Source organism: Nomia melanderi, chromosome 14 (genome assembly GCF_051020985.1).
Source record: "Nomia melanderi isolate GNS246 chromosome 14, iyNomMela1, whole genome shotgun sequence".
In the NCBI taxonomy this organism is placed as follows: domain Eukaryota; kingdom Metazoa; phylum Arthropoda; class Insecta; order Hymenoptera; family Halictidae; genus Nomia; species Nomia melanderi.
The window spans coordinates 7,165,135-7,189,066 of record NC_135012.1 but is presented as its reverse complement, the minus strand read 5'-3'; the positions used below and the strand labels follow the sequence as shown (position 1 = coordinate 7,189,066).

The window sequence follows — 23,932 nt, the reverse complement described above, 5'->3', positions numbered from 1 at the left end:
AGTTCCTTACAGATAGAAATAAAATATGTCCAATTTTGATCCAAATATTTTACAAAATGACAATAAGAATTTCTTACTAACTTAACCCATTAGAATAAAATCGCACTACTAAATTTTGTATTAATAAATTAAATTCTACTGTAAACATTTTTCAATTGCGAACCGTTTCCATTTCTCGTTCGAATGTATTTATTAATTCCAAAGTAAACGATGAATAATAATAAAGAATGATTCAGAATATGAACATAAATATTTCCTTTCCGAAGAATATTAATACTCAATTGAAATCTACTAATGAATATTTAGGTGGATCCGTCTGATTATGAATAGTGATAGAATTGATATTGATATTATTAATGATGTTGACAGATTTCAATGCCGAAGTGGTCTATGGGAGATACAGAAAGCTATTGAAATTTTAGGTATTAGGCATCAATTCTCGATACCGATATTTCTCGAAGTAATACCAAATCGATACCGATATTCTCGAATCAATCCTAGCTTGATACTGCACGGTGCTATCAATATCCGTTCGATAGATATTCCATGAAGCTGTTCGTGTCTCTTTGGTATCTAATGAAATTTTCAGTATTCATTTATCAAATTACGGATATTTACTTAATAGTTCCCGATGAATACACAATGGATACCATTTAAGACATTTTACGGTGTATTCAAAATTATATAGAGATATAAATCGAATAGCGTATAAAATATGTATTACTAACAATAAGATCTAACAATATGTTTACCTACTTATACGTGATATCGTGTATGCACAATACACTCGAGTTATTTCATTTTAGTTATATCATTTTTGTTAAATAGGAGAAAGGTATTGCAACATTTCTTATTTAATCGATAAACTGTAATCTTTTTTAATAAAGCACCAGCATTTTAGTGAAATATTGGGTTACCCCAAGAATAATGCTGTTTTTCATCTTTTTTTTTTAAAAGTAAAGATAATCAAAACATTTATAAAGTAATTACAGGTAGACAATTTATATATCATGAAGGAGAATATGTTCTCGATTAAAAACAGTTTTGTTTATCTTTATTTCTATGAATAAAAGGAATATAAAATACCGCGTTGTTTATGGGATGATTCAGTATCAAAAATGTATTTTGAAAATTATAAAGTGGATATCGATTGTTTCACAGAGGTTTGGCATTGATATAATACATACAGATTCGATATTATTCTGATCACGAATTATTTATACTGCGGTTTCCATCACTATTTCAATAGAATCCAATATAATTTTCATACAAGTTCTTAATTATTGTGCTCGGTTGGGGGAGTCAGATTTGTATCTAGGATTCTAGGAAATACCACTAAATATAAGCGGATTCAAGCTAAACTTAAGAACTTGCAACTAATTAAATTCTCTGCGACAGGTGTCTCGATATATTATTCGCACGGGTGGAAGAGATTTACGTACCTCAATTTTGTTTCCTCGTATTCCAATTTCATCGTGCATATTCCAATAGCTGATAAAGGCTTTTAATAAGCTTCCGTATGCTAATAAGTACGAATCCGAAACCAGCTTGTCTCTATTATTCTCAGTTAGCTATAAATCTAATTTAGAGAAAAAATCTAATATCCAAATTTCGAAATTAACCTCTCCTCTTGTGATCTCTCTCTTAATCTTATACTCGTTTATGAAGAATTCATTATTATTGAAAAATGTTGTTTTAAAACATAACTCCTTCTATGTTACTTTCATTTCATAGGGGTGAAACTGAATCCAAACCATTTCAATATTATTTTAATGAACATCGCTACCATGCAACTTACAAAAACAAATAATACTTCCATCAATTCATACAAAACACTTTGTTTCGCCCAAATCCCACATCAAATAACATTTAACACCGACTGACCCGAAATCGTCGGATCGCCAGGAACATTGGTGAAATTATTACTCACTCTCATTTCATAATAACGAAAGTGAATCATAACCACTTGAACAATACTCCAACAAACATCGTTACCATGCAACTTGCAGGAACAAATGGAACTTTCATCGATTCATACAAAACACTGTTTCGCCCAAATCCCACATCAAATAACATTTAACACCGACTGACCCGAAATCGTCGGATCGCCAGGAACATTGGTGAAATTATTACTCACTCTCATTTCATAATAACGAAAATGAATCATAACCACTTGAACAATACTCCAACAAACATCGTTACCATGAAACTTGCAGAAACAAATGGAACTTCCATCGATTCATACAAAACACTGTTTCGCCTGCGTCCCACATCAAATAACATTTAACACCGACCGACGCGAAACTGTCGCACAGTATCACGCCGTGAAACCGTCGGATCGGCAGAAACACCGCAGCTACGTACACAGAGCGACACGTCAACCCGTATCGAGAAGACCGTCCTCCCTCGGACGGGGCCGATGCACCGTAAGTGGTGGCAGGATCCATGATTCTCACAGAAGCCAGAACGACGTGTAACGCGTGGCGCTCCGCGAGCTTGGCCGTATGCATAAAACATGAGGGTGCCGCCGGACTGTGCCTCGAATCGGAATTATTTATCGTGGTTAGTCGGACTCGCCGGAATTACGGCGCGGCCGCGTTCCACGATAGAATCGAGGAAACGTGCCGCATCGTCGCATATCCTCGAAACGAAGACGACGCGGCCGCGGCCCGCGCTCCCGGTCGCGCAATCACCGTGAAATCAGCGACCGTTACAAAATTTACGACGAGTTACAGACGAATTTACGACGCGGCCCGCCGCTCACCTCCTGTTCCGCTTTTCAATTTCAACGGCGAAAGTAAAACCGGCGCGAATTAATTCGGGCTCGTTTAACGGGCAATTGACTTCCGCCGTGATCGGTTTCCGCCCCATTCCGGCTATCCGACTTTTTTTCAGATTGAATACGTGACCGGCCATTGTGTCTCGCCCGTCCCGCATTTTGTCTCTTCAATCGCGGAGGAATTCAAAGGCCCTCGCTGCGAATGAAGTTTTACGGGTTCCCTGATAGCTCCCGCCGAGCTTTCTCGTCTTTATTTTCTTGTTTCTGCGTTACCGCTCGTGGTCCCGGGGATACCGACAATGCCGTTCTTTGTCATTGTATATCGAATTTTGTTAACACGTTCTGCGGGCGTGAATCCTGCGGCATTCGTTTTCATTGTGATGCGAAATAACGTGTTATAACGTTCGAATTTAGAAGCTTTGTTATCGAGAGCTGGATTCTGTGTAGCCTTAAATTTCTGAAATTATTGGGCACTTTAACTTTATTCTTATGCGATAACATTCATTTTTCTCGAATTATTGGGCACTTTAACTTCATTTTTACGGTATAGCGGTCGAATTCGTAAGCCACGTTATCGTGTGTTTAATTCTATGTGGCGTACCAAAACGATTTTCGAGTCTTATAACACCGAAAATAACGCAATGCAGAATTTATTCCCTAAAATTGTGAATGTTGAAAAATCAAACATATAAGTTCTGCATAGACTGTGTCAAAATTATCTTTCCGCGTATCTTCTCTATACTGTTTCTTACAGACACATGAAGGATATATCAAAGATGTCTCACTGACTCATTTTTATTACACATTGTGTGGTACAAACAAAATGGGTGTAAAGATATTTCTATCTTTTGGACTTGGCTGAGTTCTGAATATAATAAATATGAATGGTGTAACTGAGAGAGAATCGTCTCTATACGGAAATACGTAAAAAATGTAAATATTTGGCCTTGCCTTTGACAAAAGTTCTGTTGGAACACAACTCTCTAGGCAGTCAGCCAAATTAGACAGTTAAATAAGAAACTGGAGTGATGATATGGAATTTTCAAATTGAATCTTCACGCAAACGGGAATTTCAGAAGAAATTTCATTCAACATTTTCTACGTACTTTTCCGTATTAATTAGTTTTCTGTCGATTATACCAGCTACATGTAGTCTTGTCAGTTAAATGTACTTCACAAACTTTTAATCTTAATTTTCTCGAAATTTTCCATTACATTTTTCTTAATCACACGATCGGTTATAGGACGTCTTGTATAACTGACAATGGTTACACTGAAACCATGGCCTGACATACTCTCATTAAGATTGTCCATTAACCCTCCAGGGACTATGTCCGTGCACGGTACTAACTCTGATATCGTTTCCAACGGTCGGAGTGACTTTTCTTTCCCTTCTCTTTTAATTATTTAATTATCATTTCTTTCCACTTTTTTAATTTTTTATCTTTCTCCTCTTTTAATTATTTAATCATCATTTGTGTCTACTTTTTTATTCTTTATTTTGCGTCTGTTAATTATTTAATTATCATTTCAAAAGTAATAAGTAATAGAAATGGTAAGAAATAAACTTTCTCTACATGGTACCTTCGATAAAATTGATTACTGAAATAGGAAGAGATCTAAGTAAAATAATTAGGTATTTGAATGTCACACAATTATTATAATTGCATTCCAAATAATAAATGCTTTTACTTTTGGACAAATATTTAATGTATTTCCATTTTATGATGGAATTATAGTGTGGATCGAACCAGATAATGTAACAGACGTTAAAATTTAGTAACCAACCAAGTAGTTTAGTAAAGAAGTTAGTATAACACATATCGTAATGACGTTTTTCACTTCGTCATGCCGGAAATTTCGTATTTATGTTCACGGAGAAGATAAAAGAATAAAGTCGCCTGAACATATTAAAGAATAATAGGAAGCAAAGTGCAGAGAGAATGGAACTTCATGCAGTTTGAAATTCTACGTCGCCGATGTCCTGAAACACATTTTGCGCAGATGCATATCACAAAGTATTACATAACTTTTCGTACATAGTATGCACGCCGACATATTACTGAAATATCAATGAAATCGTGCACGTGTAAAATGAATTTTAAACCCGTTTAAATGAAACTGCATTAAAAATAAATAAGAGCCGAGGGAATGCATTACAAATAAACTGGAACAGCATGTCTAAAACATATCCCCAATGTTTTTAAATACATTGAATTCACATTTTGCAAACAAAATTATTAATTGAGAATTTTTATATACTAAATGAAAATGTGTCTACATATGTATACTTAAATTATATTGATTTTAAGTATCTTATAAAAGCAATTTATAATTAATGGATTTCCAATTATTATGGTATGTAATAATTTTAAGTGTCTCTTACTATATATTGGTATGTACGGTGTGTGTTCTTGTTAAATTTGTTCACAGTTGGAGAGGTAAAAGAATTGAAAGAATTTTGTTCAAAGACAAAAAAAATATACCATATTTAGAATATAGCATATACAGCGTCGAAGCAGCTGCTCGATTTCAATAGCGAGTCAGAATTTTTCAATATTGACGCCATTCATAATGACACTACGGCATTGTTTGTATATAAATATACGAGTGCACTTTAACTTTCCTTGAAAAAATATCGAAAACAGAATAAAATTCCCGAAATGTTTTAAACAAAACGGAATTATGTCGTTTCTGAATGCATTAATAAATAAAGTTCTACCACTTGTTAACGTATTATTCTGTTTATGCCGATAAGCTATTAGGATAATAGCTTTGTGACATGAAACAAATTGAAATATACAATCGGATATTCCAATCAACGCGCAGATGATTTTTGAAACATGAAATTTCACTTTTCAGAGGATGATGATGAAGGAGAAAATTGGTTCTCAGATTCGTATTCGATGTATAAAATTGTTCTATTAATAAACCGTTCTATTAAAATAAAAAAAATGTTAGCAATCTCTTAGTCTGATTTGAGACTTCGATTAGGTTTGAATAAAATTTAATTAAATTTATTTAAAATACCTTTCGAACTCGTAACTTAGAAAGAAGATTTTTATTAATTATTGTTTACAACTATCAACGATTTCTATTAATTATTCGCAATTATTATTAGCATTATTATTTATTAATTTATTATTGTTAACAAATTTTCCAAAAGATTATGATTTAGTGTGAATTTAATCAGTATAAGATCGATATATTAGTAACCACTTATGTTTTTAACAGCTAAAATAGCATTTTTCATAAAACATTTATTTTTGTTCAAAAATGATAAATTAGTTAACGTATATTGTAAAAATACGTATATTTTTCCTAAAAGCTTTTGCGCGGGAACTACAGGGTTAACGTGAAGTTTACTTAAAATTTCATGAAACCCAATATTTTTCCATGTAATTATCGAGGTATTACCAGCATAAAAGATACGTGGATGTTTGAGAGTATTTGCTAACGGAAAGAAATCTGATCTTCCCTCGAACGAATCCTCGTTTCGCAGTCGTAATCGGCTTCTGAAATTACATTGCGGTCCTTTTGGTATTTGCCCAATATATCCCGTTGAGCCCTACGATTTACCAATACTGAAAGCAGCATCGTTGATTGGTCTTTAGCCTTCAAACTAAAAGTAATCTCGTTCGCAATTCTCTCTCCTCGCCACTCGGTGATTATTTTACCGTTTTTTTACGACTAGATTTTCTCGCGATTTTGCGGAATAATGCACACGATGCAATGCCGAAGAAAACCGCCAAGTCAGAAATCCCGAGTGTTTGCAAGACCTGAAAAATAGGTCGATTAAAGCTTGCCTACTAAATGGGTCGATAGTGGTAGCGTGATTATTCTTCGATTCGTGTTTGAATTAAAAAAGAAAACAATCACAACTTTCGCCGAATCGACTACCTGATAGGTCCTTGAAATTTGTTCGGTAAAGGTAAACCTGATAAGGGCTAGAAACTCAAGTAATGCTTCGGTACAACTGCAGAATATAAAATTATATAAATAACAGATGTTGACAATTAATTAAATATTTCGATTAATGTATACAATTATATTTATATGACAATAAATGATCTAAAATGATCTTCAGAGACAATCATATGATACATTTTTTAAAATCAAGGTCATTTTGAAATTATCCAAACACTTCAATCTAGATCAAATTTGTAACCATCATAAAATATTCTCCTCGAAGTAAAATGACCTCTCTCTGAAATATTTCCTTGCAGACTATTGTATTTGCAAGTGAAGATCGCAGCAGAACAAAGGCAACTTTGATAATGGTTTTGAAAACATTTCATTTCTATGGTTTGGAAACGTCTGAATGTAGACTACAAAAATATAGTATAGAAACTATAGATTTTTATTTCAAATTACCTTTGCAGAACGTTTCAAGGTCGCCTCACGGTCAAATACTCTCTGTCATACTATATAGTATTTCACGCCCTGTAACTTTCATTTAACACATTTCTTCGTATCGCTGATATTTTTTCAAAATAATTCGTTGCTCTCGATTCGGGCTCTATGTATTTTTTTCAAACATAACCTATTTTCACATCTGATACCGTCGAGATTTCGACCCAATTTTTCTGGAGTATTTTTACTCGGATTAGTGAGTTGTATATGTCCTTTCATTTGTGCGCGACAATTTCCAAACACCCTGTATTTGTTCCGCATGTTTTATTTGGGAAGTATTGTATGTCACCTGTATTAACACTAGATTCGCGGACATTTACTGTGCAGTTTGTTCTGCCGTCGTTAGGAAAATTGATATTCGTTCATTTAGATTTTAAATATTAGAGGCTTAAAAGAAAACCATTAAAATACATATTCGTATATCTGCATCAGTAAAATTGATCCAAACATTTACTAAATAATGTTTACGCGGTATTGAGTAAATGAGTAAATGAATAAAAATATGAGTCAAATTGACCCAATTCTTAAACTCTTGCCATACAATGACGAGAGAAACTTGATGAAGATTTCGGGACTAGTTTAATAAACATCAATGTTGTTCGATGCACATCGATCAAAGTAGAAAACTATTTTGCTATTACCAATATTATCTGGAATATAAATTTGTACTTAAAGTAGAGTGGACAAAGGGGTTAACTCTAGTGTTAACACTTTATCTACCGCTATTCTGTTAATATTCTCCTCAATTATAATATTTTCTTCAATCCAATAAATCTAAACAAAGTATTAGAAAAATGAAACTGAAACGAGTCAGTGTGTTCTTAAATATAACGTCGTAGTTTATAATTTCTAATAACAACATCCATAGGATTAATTTCATTTTGATTACGTAAAATATAGGATTACGGCCGTCACAAATAATCGGTTTTTAGAATCTGACTACTTAACGACTGGCAATCTATTAAAATTACGTTGCTCTAAAAGAAAAGAGATGAAAACAACACAATCGGAATCCTTTATGCTTTGATTTTAAAGTTACAGAGGTTTACAAGTAGAAACGTACACTCCAACGCGATAAGGGACACTATATCGGTCATTTGGGAGCATTCGTAACGATCACAAGCAGTAGATAAAGTGTTAACAAGCATAATTTAAACTTCCCAAGTTCCTGTCCGCTCTGCGCATTCAATAAATATCGAAACTTCTTGGCCCAATGTAACTATAGTTATCACGATACCTTCTCCGAATACATCCGACTTAAACCGAGTTTCACTTTTTACATATCCCCCACTTCCATACTGTTGTAAGTTCGTTGAAGTTTTCATATTTTTGTAAGTTACGGATAATATTTTTCTTCAACCCAATAGTCAATTTCACGAACAAAGATTTCGTAATACTAATGTTATCATTTTCTTATGTTGCATTATATTTTTGGGAAACTTTTGCTCACCACTCAGTGATGTCTTCGTGATTGAAAGTAAAAATTGTTGTTCTATTTACAATCATATGAACTTGATTAGATAATATGTTTATATATTTCGATTTCATAATTAACTTGGTACTAATGACACTGATTTCGTTGGTTTTAGGGAAACCTTACTAGTGCTTATAGAAGAAGAATAAAAAATTAAAGAATCCTTATGTTCTTATAGTGACTGTCACATGGTTCCAATGTGTAGCACTATTGAGATTATGGAATTTAAATTTTGGATTTTCTGAGATAAGGACGCTCCAGATTTCCTCGACAATACTGAATTTCTATGCTCGGTATATATTCAATGCATACGCTGCATTGCACAAGTTTACCCACATTGCAGAAGTCCGATAGTAAGTTTTGTTATATTTCGTATATAGAGTGGTCCACATAAAATTTCGCCAGGAAATTCATACCTTACATTTCAAGATGTGATTGGAATTTTATGCTGTATAGAATCTGTTGAATAGAATGAACTCAGACAGATTTAGAAATCATGTACAATATTTTAATGGCGCACCATACAAAGAGTGACCCGTAACTGAGGAGTAACGTACTCAACCATCGTCCTTTCAAATCAAAATCAAAGTCGTAAATATAGATCTCGATGGTTGTCTCTTTAACATATCGTCCATTATATTTAATTTATATGAATATTTATATTATTATCATATATATATATGAAGTTCCAATTTGTTGATGACACTTGGCAAAACTATGTTGAAATGTGTTGCTGCATTAATAATTTTTTCACATTTTTGACATATTCCGAACACTAGTAGTCAACTCATCTTAAAAATTTATAGTGATTAAGGATGATTAAACTTCGATACGATAATCTCGATTTATTTAGTGTGATCAATTAATGCTGACCAAGATTCTTCTCCGATTGTATGGACAATTTATTCGCATGAAATTGCGCAAACAAAACTTAGCAATCGTGATTATTTATATATACAACATTCTCATCGAGCAATGTTTTTACCTTCAATGCAATAATTTAGTATAACGTTTCATAAATTTTTTCCCCAGCTACCAGCTTCTACTATTTATTACTTAGTCTTTACTACTGACAATCCAAGATCTTTCAAAACGCGTTGAAGCGCAATCTATTATATCATTCGTGCATTCGTCGACTAAGAAACCCATTGATGTGTACATTAAACATTAGTTTCACGAACGAAAGATATTTATGACTACTCCCACCACTTCATCAATCATATGACACTACTTTCTGACATATTTCCTGAACCATCCGTTGAAAGCTTTCTACCGTGTTTAAAACCATTGACACAGAAGATCGTAAGTCGGTGTGAAACGTTTCGATGAACCGTCCTTCGCGACACGGCGTATATAACAATCACGACATATTTGAACGAAAGATTTAGAACGGTGCCTGAAGGTTGGTACGTTGCGGTCGGTTGGTTGCGAGTGAATTTTTCGGAAATCGATTCGACTAGCCGTTTAAATATTCGCACACGCAAGCCACGCATACAGATACGCCTCGGAAAGCCACGGAAAAATCGGAAATCTCGAAGGCTGAAGCGCGACCAGGGCCGGGTACCAATGTCAATACGACGAATAACGATTTTCATATTCAACGGATAAGGGGAACCCGGGGCCCGGCGCTTCCTGCTCGGTATCCGGGACACACGTTCGACAGATTCACCGGAATTCTCCATCAGTTTTCTTTCCTCCGGGCAGCAGGAAATTTCCACGGCGGAAACAAAGAAAAAGCATCCGAATGGAAAGTAATATACCAATGCTGGCGAAACGTCTAAGAAACGTCTAAGAAAAGAAAAATATGTCATTACTCGATACATATGCAATGTTATAACCCAGCTGCAGTTTGAACGCTGGTTTAGAGTAATAGCATAAAGCTTAGTTGAAATCATTTGTTTTAACATTAAAACTAGCAGACGTCAAAATGGTCCATTTCTGATTTCTTCCTTTGGAATTATTGAAAAGATAACAGATGTTTCCTTGAGATGTTATTAATGTTTAGCTATTCTATGCCATTATAGTGGCTTTTGTATATCATCGTTTTGAACGGTATGTCATTAAAGTTTCACAATTCTTCCTTTGTCATTGATAATTGCGCGCATTAGTCTAATCTAATGTAATTACAACTAAGTTAAATTAACATTGAAACTACCGAGTACTTGAACTGAATTTCTAATTTCTTCATGAGAGCCACAAGTGTGTAGTTATTAAGATTTCAATTGATTTTCTGAATAATTTCTCAAACAAGTATAATGTTTTTATAATGTTTTTATTTCTTCTTTTATGATGTTTCTGTGGGAAGTTATTAAAGAAACTGATTTAGCAATGCGCAAACTGAATAGTAAATTAATTAACACTAAAACTACCAGATAAATCAACACGACCGATTCCTAAATTATTCTTTTCAAATGATTGAAAAGGAAACAGATGTTTCTGTAAGAAATTTCTACAGAAATTGTGTTAGCAATTAGCAAACTAAGTTATGAGTGATTGAAGTCTCAGTAAATGCACTTTTGGAGTTTCTATAGAGGAATTCAAACAAATCAGTTTCACTGCTCGGTAGTTTCAACGTTAAAGGTTAACAGTAACACAACGAAAAGTTGTTCCTCCAAAATGCGTGTATGTCACGGTGAAATTTTTCATACATTCCAAGGATAGAGGAAGTCCCACCCTTGAGGAGTGTAGGACCCACCACCGAGGCCCATGCTAGCCGATGATTACGCGAGTGTTTCATGTCACTTAAAGTGACTGAGGTGGAATCCACAGAAGAAAGTTTACCAAAACTCATTATCAAACAACTTTGGTTGGGAACATCCAGTCGGCCACAGACGTTTCACGGTGTAGTGAATAGTGGTGATTAGGAGAAATCTGTTAGCACGTTTTGAATCTTATTTATTATTGAATTAAAGTGACTGCATTAACCTTATAGAAGCTTTAATTGATTTTTAATTCAGTCCGCGTATTGCTAAATCAATTTCTTTAATCATTTCTCAGAAAAACATGTGTTACCTCCATAACACTTGCAAATAGAAGAAATCGTTAATGGATAATTTTGATTAAATTTTGCAGTCAAATTGACTTTTTGAAATTACTCTATAGAAACTTCAAGAGTGCATCTATTGAGACTTTAATTGATTTATAATTCAGTTCGCGTATTGATAAACCGATTGCTGTAATAATTTCTCAGAGAAACATCTGTTATTTTCTAATAATAAGGAAGAAGAAATCAGGAATAAGTCATTTTGACTCGTTTGGTGTTAATTATACACATAAATTTACCCTTTAAGCATTAAAACCTGAAAACTACTACTCATATAAAAATATTCTCATTTGTAACAAATTAGTAACTAATAGCAAAATTGGTTGTATTCATTGATTTTTATATTATGTCAAAACTGTATGAACTTCAGACGAAAATTGACTAAAATAACAATTTTAATCATAATCATACGCCTTTGTTTAAAATTGTCAGGCATTCCTCGAATATACATGAAAATTTCCCTGTCACTCAAAGGGTTAATATCGGCCGTTTGACCAATCGCGACACGTTGAACGTTAAAATTCGATGAAAATGCTTAATTAATTTTTCAACGAAGAGTTTTATTTCAACTGTATTACGTGATGAATGTTTTCGAATTAAATACGCTTCGCATTCGTTAACGCGAAAACAAACAATGGCCGGGGAACAATATGAGATGAAAACGAAAATATAGATGAAGTTAAAAATACAAACAAACGTGGGAGGCGACCGCCTGCTCTCAAAAGATAAATAGAATGCGCAGAAAAAATAGGTTGAGAAGGAGGATGAAAATAGAAGGCAGAAACAGAAACTCAATGGAGCATCGTGCCGCGGGAAAAAGAGGAGGCAAAGGAATTTCGCGCTTGGTCGCATACTGATCCCCTTTGACGTGCGACTTCCTCGCGAGATTATCCTCATCCCTTCCCTCCACTTGGCGCTACCGCAACTTCGCGAAATACTCGCGAAAGTTTTCACGGTTAATACCGCGTCGGGACAGGAAAGTTGGTATTGTCGTTGGAACACGCCTTTTTCCAATTCGTTTCTTCAACACGAGGTTCTCGGGATATTCACGGAAAAAATTCTCCCTCTAACTTCTAGGCGTTTATCGTGATTAGCCCGAGAAGAGGAATTCCTTCCGTCCGCGATGCAAATGTTGACCAAACTTTCGTGAGAAAAATTGTATTGTAAGAACATTTCTTTGAGTAACTTCTCCATCTGCATTCATGGTCATTATTTTTCGAATACATCCGTTCAATGGTTACCGGACAAAATGTCATCAAATTTAACCGTCGCTTTATCTAATTTAAACAACTTTATTTTGCGTTTCATATTTTCTTGAATTAAATCAAGATACAAGTTTTGTTTGTCTTATGTATGTAAGAGATTCAAGAATAAAAAATCAATTAACCTCTTTAATTAACACGTTCCATGCCACGGAAATTTCGGTTATATTTTAATTGGGAACTGTATTGATTGTATTAATAACATACTAAGTAGTTCAAGGTTTTGGTAATTTTTATATATTTTTATATTGTTCCTTTATGTTCTCACCGTTTTGTGACCATGTGTCCCTTAAAAATATTTTCTTACAGAAACTGGCGTGTACCATATACGGTACACATGGCACTAAACGTGTTAAATCTCAATATCTCCATTCGATACCATTCGATTCTCCCACAAACTATTCGTTCTTTTACTTTCAAATCATTATTACGTTTACATTCAATCAAACTGTAAGAGGTTCGATACATCACTCAATTTAAAACTCGAAATTCGTTGGGAATGAAATTAGATTCGCCTGGAAGCAACCAGCAGAAGATAAATGGTTGAAACTTAAATATTTAAATAGAGAAGAAGGTCGAAGGGAAATACAGAGGGAAGCGTACATTTACGGTGAATTCGCTGTGCACATAACTTTATATTAGCGTGAAGCATCGTGCATGTTCTTTCGAGGATACAGACAGACAAATATCTAAGCGTTATATGTATTTATTGTTTTCCGATGTGGCGCACGCGATCGAAGCTGCACTCGAAGAAATATCGCGCTACGCCGACAGGACGGCATCAAACTTGTACCTATCCGCCTGTTTCGCGTCTTATTTATTCCCCGCCGATATCGAAAACAATGGAATCGATAACACATTCCGGATTAACTTTCCGACTCTAGATTCGCGTAATCGCGAAATACGGGATCACTTAACACTTTATCTACCGCTCGTGATCGGGATAACCACTCCCAAACGACCGATACAGTTTCCCTTATCACGCAGGGATGCGTGCTTCTACTTGTGAACCTTTATAACTTTACAGTGAACATGATTGTTGACAGAATCACGCGGTGTAATGTGTATCATTAAACAGAAATTATTAGTCGAAATTCATAAGGATTGCTGTACTGTTCTTTTTGTATTTAACGCTTTACGAGGCGACTCCCAGTTGCCACATGATTTTATATAAAATTATAAACTTTGGTGTCTGATATTGAGCTTCGTATAATGCATCAATATGTGAAATACTGAAATAAAATAGCTTCTTCATTTATGTATGATTTCTTACTAATTTAATTTTCAAAAGTGTTGCTCATATCTTAACTGAAAATGTTGAATATTTCTAATGAAACACTTTCGAGCGAAAAGGGATAATTCATCTAATAAAATTCAGTTCGTTCGATACGTCACCAAGAAAATTAATTTTTAAATTGATGGGAAAAATCAGCCGAGTTTGGATGACAGTAAAGTGTTAAAAAAAATGTTTCCTGTATTTTATTGACTATTGAGTTATACTAATTCGATTTGGTTGGGGGTCATTGGTGACCTCCGCGGCATTCAACGTGTTGATGATTATGGTTTCTTTACGGGAATAATTGTTATTGTCAGGAGACACAATCTCGTGAGTTAAAAAATCCTGTGCTAAGAACAGCATGTGAATTGGGGAAGAAAATCTCTGACGCATTGAAAATTGAAAGTCTCAATGATGAGTTCATCTCAATGACAACTGAAGAATTGAGAGCATTGAGATGCCGTTCCGGAAATTGCGCCGCGAAACAATATAATTAAATGTTTCCAATGAGGATGTGATTTTCGGGAAAATCCAATTGAAACCCGATTGATCGGTAATTAATTAAATGCAGAGGCGATTTAGAAATTTTCAAAGTAAATTTCCTCGGAAATGGGATTTCAAATGATAGAATTTTGTTGTCTCATTTAGTCATGTATTTTCGTGTAGAATGGAATTCCGTTAATTTTATGTATATGTAAAATTAGTACAGCTGGCATTCCGAGTGCAACGGTTAATAGGTATGCTAATTTATGACTGTACAGCCGCTGTATATTTAAACATATGTTGTTGTTAGCATAGTACTAAAGAATATTTCTTATATTACCTCCGGTTGAAAGAGATTTGAAACATCGTGTCCAATAATTGGACGCATACAGATAGTATATCTAATTACGTGATTGCACAGTTGTCCGTTTGTTAGTTAAACAAGAAATTATGCAAGCCACTGTAATTAAGAAGCATAATTGTAAATTTCCAACAAAAGCCCAAACAAGCTGTGCATTCTAGAGTATTGAATTTCTGGCTCGTATAAATTATCCGGATTCCAATAATAATCAAGTTAACTGCTCTAGATTTAATAAGCTTAAAATTAACTAACACAGTAATTGTTATAATTAATGTCAAGTATAAATCAGCCGAACAATTTGAGCTATTTTCAGTAATCGATGGCAACAAGAATTGCATAGGCAGTTAAATTATGAAGACTACTGTATCGAAATATATCTATGTGTCTATTATTCCATAATTCTTATTGACTTTATTTATTGCACTTATGATATTACCAGCAATAAATGACATAATAAGTGATGAAATAAAATATTAAAATATTTTAACAAATATAAAAATAGCTTGTGATTGATATCTAGTCATACGATTAACTGTCAAACAGTACTTAAGTACGGTTCTGACACAATTGAAAAACAAATCAATTTTTTGAATTTCACTTTCACATTCGATGAAAAGTGTCAAAAGTTACTACATGTATAGTAATGGTTTTAACGCTTAGCTTTATTATTAATGCATTTAATGCAATTTAATCGAAGTATTTGCAATGATGTTCAGAATCTTTTCAAAAAAATATTTCTATAAATATTACTTACTTTATGTTCTTAATCACTTTGAATACTAGAATTTCATTAGAAGTTTAAACAATATATTACATAAACAACCAAACAATCCAATCGATTCCCTAACTAATTTCAATGATAGTAAATTGTTCTACACAAGTTTTATCCAATAAACGATTAATTATTCCCTTGGAAACGTTGAGATAAATTCATATTGTAATTACATGTATGGCATTCTGTTTTAATGTTCTTAATGTATAATTAATTTCCGAAACACCCAATATTTGAACAGTATATATTATATTACCCATTACTAATGAATTTAAATAGTTAAATTTCTGTGAATTCGAAATCGATACGTTGTTATGCATTAATCATCCGAAGTGTTCCAAATTGTAATCCAATCATTACAGAAATCATTAGACGTGATGAATTCTGATCATGATAATTCAATACATTCTTTATACCAAACTGTAAGCGTTAATAATACAAACTTTGCGCCGTGAACCAGTAGTAATCAGAAATTATGTTCTACTTATGAAATTAAATAAATAAGTAATTAGTTCAAAACACTATTACCAAACTCTCCGGGTCTGTTACACAGTTTGCGACTTGAGCAATCCTGCTTCGCTAAATTACTAATATCATAGTTTACGGGAAACTGTGCGTAATGCAAGTGAATTTTCAAAGTGCTATGCCAGTTTGAGTCATAAAAAATTATTATAGAATTTATATTTCAACGAGGTTCATAATAAATCTTAATATTACAAAATCATTATACGAAAAATCGATGTAGAACATGTTTAGCGAAACTATGGTTAAGGAACTATTAGTAACTTAAACGAATTTTTCTCATAGAACAATTTATTTTTATCTAAAAAAAAACCATAACCACCGCCCCATTGAAATTTTAACACGTTAAATGCCACAAAAATCTTGACCATTCTTCTGTACGGTTATCCTTTTTAGCAAAAAAAAGTAGCAACAATTATTCACTATTTGGCGTTACAATCTTTGCATTACACTGTTGTCAACTTAGTTACCTTATTAAACTGTTTGATTCGATATCGATTATCTTGCATGTTACGATTGTTTCCAAGTAATTCAGAATCGTCAGTCATCGATAACTAACATGGTATTTGACGTGTTAAACATTAACTTTTATAAAGTCTTCAATCACTAATCTATAAAGTGTAAAATAACTAACATCGAATAAAAATGTCGAATAACCTAAATAACTAGATAACGTGACGTAAATCATCGTTGCTACAAAGAAATTGGTGATACATAAAACGCCGAAACGCTTTTCGTGGCAGCGAACGTGCTAAATATCTTTTAAATGCAGTAAACATTACACTAATCCGAGCACGTATGTGCACTGACGTGTATTATTGACCCTATGGCAGATTGCTACAATGTACCCTACATGTTTATCCGCAGACATACACTTTCGTTCGACTCTAAAGTCCTGAGGGCCTAGCATTTCTCTCGATGATCAGCTTTGGCAGAATGGAAGTCTGCTGTACCAATTGGGGTAGCGGCTCTCTCTCGTGATGAACTCACGTTGCAGCTCACTTGGTACACGGAGATACTGTGTTTGATGTCAATTCGTCACAGACGGATATATCCAGCTCGGAAAACCTGAGAATGCCACACAATGTGCATGTTCGATTTGAAAGACAAAATAACTAAAACTCGATCAAAAAATTTTTATAGGAACGTGAAGCTTATGTAATCTAACCCTTTACCGTGCAATAACGTAACAAACTTGTGGTGAAGATTTTAAACTCAATTTATTATATTATGTACTGATTAATTTTCAGAAAACTGAATTATGAGGATAGTTATTATAAAAATTATATTTCTATATTGGTATATTAAATATATTAAATATATTTATATTATATTGGTATATAATGTATTTTAAATAGATAATTAGTTCTGAGGAAAGTTAATATCTTTTTATATGCTGTGGTAATTAGCGAAGTTACGTAGCTAGTTCTCTTTATATAAATATTACTCGATTCTTTTGAATTCGAATGAAGTATTATTCTTTTATTACTAATTATTACACTTTGTAAACAAGATTAATATATAATATGCCTATAATTTTGTTGTTTTTCTTAACAAATTAATAATGCGTACTCATATATTTTCCTCGACATTTATAGTCATTGATGCCTACTTTCAATCGAAATCATGTAAAAATATAATTGGACATACACACAGTATCTTTCACAGACACGTCGACAAAATTAGAGAGCAATTTTTTCTTAACGTTTCCTTCTTGCACCACCTTCCTCTAAATCTAACATACACAAAAATGTTGTAAAGGAATCGATAAGCCGAGTGAAGAAATTAACGAAGCGAAAATGCAATCGTCCGTCAAACGAAAAAAATATCAAACGATTTCTGCACGAAAACTTGGTATATCGATCGTCGATAACTTTGGAAAACTAGTTAATCCTGAATTTCCACGAAAAATCCTCTGTGAAAACGGCTTCCATTGTTATACGCCATAAAAGAAATACGGGTAAAAAGTGTTATTCGAAAATACATATAGATATTTATAAAAACAAGAATGCTTAAGGCACGTTATTTTTTTATGTGAAAGAAAATTTAACGTATTTGAATCTGATGTTCTAAAATTTGGAGGAAAGCGAATAAAGAATTGAGTAACAGAAAAGAAAATTAAATTCGATAATACAGCTGTTATAAAAAATAAATGAGTATCGAATTATAAGTAAGTCAACATCAAAGTGAAAATCTTATCTACATTCATAATGTGTGTAATATTTATTTATTCGAATTATTTCACTTTGTTTATACTCATATGTTTCAAAACTATCACGACAGTTGAAAAATAACTTAAATATGAAACTACTATCGCTGACGTGAAATCGTGTCAATTCTGAAGTGATATTACATTTCTACATAACGTTGTACGGGAAAACGTAATACGGTAGAACATCGTGTGGAAATAGAAAACAAGAAATAAAATTAAAGTAAGTCCACAGTAGAAGTTAATCCAAGTTAATGAGAGGTAAAAGGATGAAAAAAGTAACAAGAAACACTGTAGCAAACTCCTTGACTTTAATTTGGATGAAACTTTTGAATTTTTTGCTCTAGTAATTCGGATTTGCGAAAAGAAAACACACCGTTTTAATAAAAATTGTATGGCTATTATTACAAGAGGAGAATATTGAGCTAACAAAAACTGTTGACCTATAACGTATAAGAAAATCTTATAAAAGATTTCAAAATCGGATATTGTATCTTTTTCGTCATACGAACGATCGTATTTTATAAAATAAATGTGTAGAGATACGAATGAGATAAATATAATTCTAATTATTTACAAAGTCTTAAAAGCTACTAGCAATTATAACTAAAAATTACAATAAAAACTCCTACTACTACGAAACAACTAGAATAATTCCGAATTTTTTTATCATTTTTTCCTCGATAGCTCTGTACTGTTACGATATTTGAAATGCATTTGAAAAAATAGTTAATTTGTAAGAGAGCAGTGGCGACGATTCTTCTTACTAATAATATTTAAAATAACATAATAATATAATTTATTTTAAAAATATCTTGACAAAGAATCACACATGTGAATAAAACTGATGTCGAGTCACGCTCAACGTAGGAGCACAAAGGGTTAAAGATTCAAGGAATTAACACTTAGGGAGTTAATAAGCAGTTAATAATTGGACTGAAGGAGGTTGTTAAAAATAGGTGATTTTTATACTGCAGTAAAACTGTTCGTTCCGAGGGTCACATAAAAATTGCCTATTTTCAACATCCATCTTTCACGATCGTACTTTGGTTTGTTTCAGATCTGCCAATAGTAACGGATTCAGTGTCAACGAAATCAACGACGACGGCAAAGCGATCGGTACCGACGGATGCACCGATGCTGTATTACATCTTCGACGCGCACAGCACGCTGAACAAGCATCAGCATTATCACGATCATCGGTGGGGCCCTCACTTCGAAGGCGAAGGGAAGAATATGACCGTTCAGTCCGGTGGCCGCGCCATGCTCGATTGCAGGATATCCTTGCTCCAGGATAAAACCGTGAGTTCCTTGCGTCTGTTGGGTTGTCACATAAACAATATGTTTCTTATATTTCTTTTAGCTTTAAGAACGAAGATACACAAAACTTTTTTTAAAGAAATTATGGTGTATAAGTAGACAATTTATAGACAATGAAAGAGAATATGTTTCGGCAAAATCTTTTTTAAAGAAACTATATTATATAGATAGACAATTTACAGGTAATGAAGGAGGATATGTTTTCGATTCAAACGGTTTTGTCTATCTTAATTTTCAAAAATAAAAGAAATACAAAGAATGTTGTTTTATGTTTATAAATGAGGATAAATAAAACTTCGTTTAAAGAAATTATGGTGTATAAATAGACAATTTATAGATAATGAAAGAGAATTTGTGTTACATCAGAAACAGTTCTGTTTATCTTCATATTTAAACACAAAAGAAATATAAGAAACACTTTTTCTGTATTTAGACCATCAAATAAGGTCTCCTTTTCTCATCAAAATTCGATATTATATAAAAAAATCGTGTTTTCTTGTTAGCATTGACTCGAGTCCGATTTCAATCAGTATTTCACTGGTTTAACACGTTTAACACGATTTCATAGAGCAAACTACACAAAATGGTAAAAATATAATATTAAATCGCTTGATTGAATTCTATTATTATTGCATGTTCATCTAGCTGAATGTTACCACATTAGGTAGTATTATCTATAATACAGAAATGTTTTCAAATAATGATCGTTTAATCGATCGAACTGTAGTAATTCGATTTGGTCTGAGGTCACCGGTGTCCCGTGGCGTTCACCGCGTTAATGAATGAAATTGCCATCAGCAGCAAGTCAAATTTATGCCGTTGGATCAATTAACCAAAATGATTTCACAAAACCACTGTCCGTGTTTGAACTTTGATTTAGGAACATAGTTCTACGCTTGCCAAGAAGACTCCGAGAAAATTTGAAACAATGCGCATCCCATTCGAATCAGGTCGTTTAATTATCTCGAGCTTCGTTTAAAATTTAAACAGTTTAAAAACATTGTTTAAATTTAAATAAGTTCCGAATTCGTTCTTCACCGTGAAAGTACGTCCTCTTCTTCCGCGCGGATTAAGAAATTGTCTAGTCCTGTTCAACCGTAATTATTCAAGCACTCCGCGTTTTAAATCTACAAATACCAGCGATAGAACCGTCCCCGTGTAAAGAGAAATTGCGGCGGTATGTTTGCGCAGTATCTGATCAGAGATTATAATTTAAATTCGATTTGACCGAGAAAAATATAACGAGAGTAGGCATTGAATTCAATTGAAAAGAGGTAATGGTTCCGATGATAGGCGACTGTACAATTTTCCTGAAAGTCTCTTCCCGAACGGCGAACGACGGGGACGATCACAAAGGAATTAATTAAAATAAATTGTGGTAGGTTATCCTACGGCAACGAAGTCGTGCAGCTCAGAATTAATCGTGAATTATCGTCTTTCTAATTTCCTACGGAAAGAAAATTGTTCGGGGGCGAGCACGGGGGAAAGAAAACCGAAAGGAATGCGGAAAAGAAATGTGTAATATACCTAAATATGTGGTAACTGGTAGAATCGTTTCTTATAAATAGATAAATAGAATAGATATAAAAATATTCGTGTCTCCAATTTGTGCTCTGTGAGTCGATTGTTTAGTTACAGAGTACCAGTAATTTAAGTTCAGTTTTCCAGGGTTAAAAATGGACGTTTTGGAAACTTCTAAACACAACTTTGTCCTTTATCATTTATTGAAAAAAGAGAATTCTATGCATATTTTATGTTCAGCTTTGTTCTAAAATATAATTGATTGGGATTCTCGTTTCATTCGATCAAAAATATGGATTCTTTAGAACTATTTAGAACTGTTTAGAAAAACATGAATTTTCTTTAGTGGGAACTTTGCATGTGCAAGGCTGTAATATATTTTTAATATACTTTCATTAAGTTTCATGCACTTTTTCAGTTAGATTTATTTAGAAATACAATATCTGTATTCAGTAAATCAAAATTCCACTCAATTGACGGTTTACGTGAAATCTGATTACGTCAAATAATTTATTGTTACTCGTGTATTAGGTACACAATTTCAGTTAATATTAATATTTCAGTTAATCTTTGAAAATAAGTAGAATTCGATTATTACAAATCGTTCACCACAGTGTAAAATGCAAAATATATAAAAAGTCGCTTTAACCCTTTGCATTCGACGGTAGTTTTCTCAATATTCATTATTTTCTGATGAAACATTAATAAGACTCTTTGCAACTAATATAAAGAAATATCTTCCGCAAATTAAGGGACAGAAGTATTTTATTTGCATGTTCCATGTGTCATATTATATAAAATTTAATATTGAATTTTAAGTTTCATCATTCTGTGGGATCGAATCAAATTTCTGAAGATGCTCCTTCGAGTGCAGAGGGTTAAAAAATGTTGAAAATATATTGAGTCTCATTCGAGTTGTTTAGACTTTATCTATGGTTTTACTGCAGTCGGTTTATGATAGTTAAATTGCTGCTTCGTTAAACATAGATAGTAAATATAACAGTCGAAATTGTAAACCTGAACGCGCGACACAGGTATAGAAGGATATAGTTTTAGTTTATTGCAGTACATTGTAAAATAGCACTGAAATCAGGACTTTGGCAATTCCTGGATACGTCACGCCACAACTTGAAGATGACCGTTACGTTGGAGGCGCGTGAATAACAGAAAGCCTCCTCGCTGATCACGAAATACAGAATCCACCAATCAGGAAATTCATCCTCATCGTCACTCCGCCAAGCACAGCTTGAACCAGTTAACTGTGGGAATTAGTTGGAAAAACCTCTCGTTCTGCGCGCAATAAAATAAAAAAATGCAGCGTGTACTCATCGAACGCAGGACGAATGCACGTAGAGTATATTTCAATGAAAGATCAAAGCGAAACAAAGAAGACTTACATGTTTATGTGAAAAAATAAAGAATCCATTGCTGAAAGGATTAGTATCAAGCTTTACGATGTCGTGTATACTCGTGAAACACAGTTAACTGGTTAAAAGTAGTTGTCTTAGGCCGAAACTTCAGATATTCAAAGTCGTACGGACGAACGACAGAGATTTCTCCGGGTGACTCCGGTAATATTTACGAGAGGTCACTGTATACCTGCAATCTTGGCGAGAGAACTTTCGTACATCAATCGTTAACATCCGCAACATCGTTATCCTTGTATTGCTAAGTTTGTCATATATACAATTGTATTGAATCTTTGCGCAGTGCATTTCGAATTATTTATTTAACATTCCTTGTGCACCAACGAAAGATCCTCCGAGCCAGATCTTAAGAAAATAAACACAGCGTACTTTGATTCATTATGACGAGTCGCTCAGTGCGAGGCAAGGGGTTACATTCCGTGCGTAGGAGTATTAGATTGATTATTATCCGCGACAGTTATGATCTTTTCAGTCGCATTTACTCGAACCGCCTTAGAACATTGCAGCGATTATTAAACTCTACAGAAACTCATTCGGCAGGAGTAGTTATATTTTGAATACGTTGCACTTCGCTGAACCTCAGTCGCGCTCGTCTCGACGTAATATTAGGCTATTAATGTCGTTGCTGTTGCTATTACTGCTAACGACAGTGTCGACTAACCCGATTATCCATGCATGATTATCTTGGAAATGTATATAACTTAGCTAAAGACGATATTTATTGCCGAACATTATTTAAACACGACGGATGGAAAGCTTAATGACATATTCAACACTCGTGAACCAGTCGTAACGTGTCATTAATGAAATTTCGATGTTCGAACGTTAGGTCGTTCTCATTATATGGATCGCGTTTAAGATTCGACGCCAGGAGTATTATTCAGATTTGAATTAATGCCCGTGACCTGACAACTATTATTGCAATTTAATTATTCAAATTTCAGGATGAGGTTACAGCATGGGATATCGGAAAGCAGCATTTTCTTTGAATTTTTTGATACGTGAATATTTTCTTAAACATCAGGCCATCTATATTATCGAGAGAATGCTGTTAGAGAAAATTCTGCTAA

The 23,932-nt window shown here is 33.6% G+C and overlaps 1 protein-coding gene across 1 annotated transcript in view; it reads left to right on the top strand.

Moving 5' to 3' along the window:
* LOC116433776 (zwei Ig domain protein zig-8) overlaps positions 1–23,932 on the top strand; it is a 129,693-nt gene that overhangs the window by 30,854 nt on the left and 74,907 nt on the right. Inside the window, exon 2 of the mRNA XM_031992254.2 lies at positions 19,655–19,896. Coding sequence (XP_031848114.1) covers positions 19,655–19,896 — 242 coding nt within the window. The remainder of the gene's footprint in view (positions 1–19,654; positions 19,897–23,932) is intronic.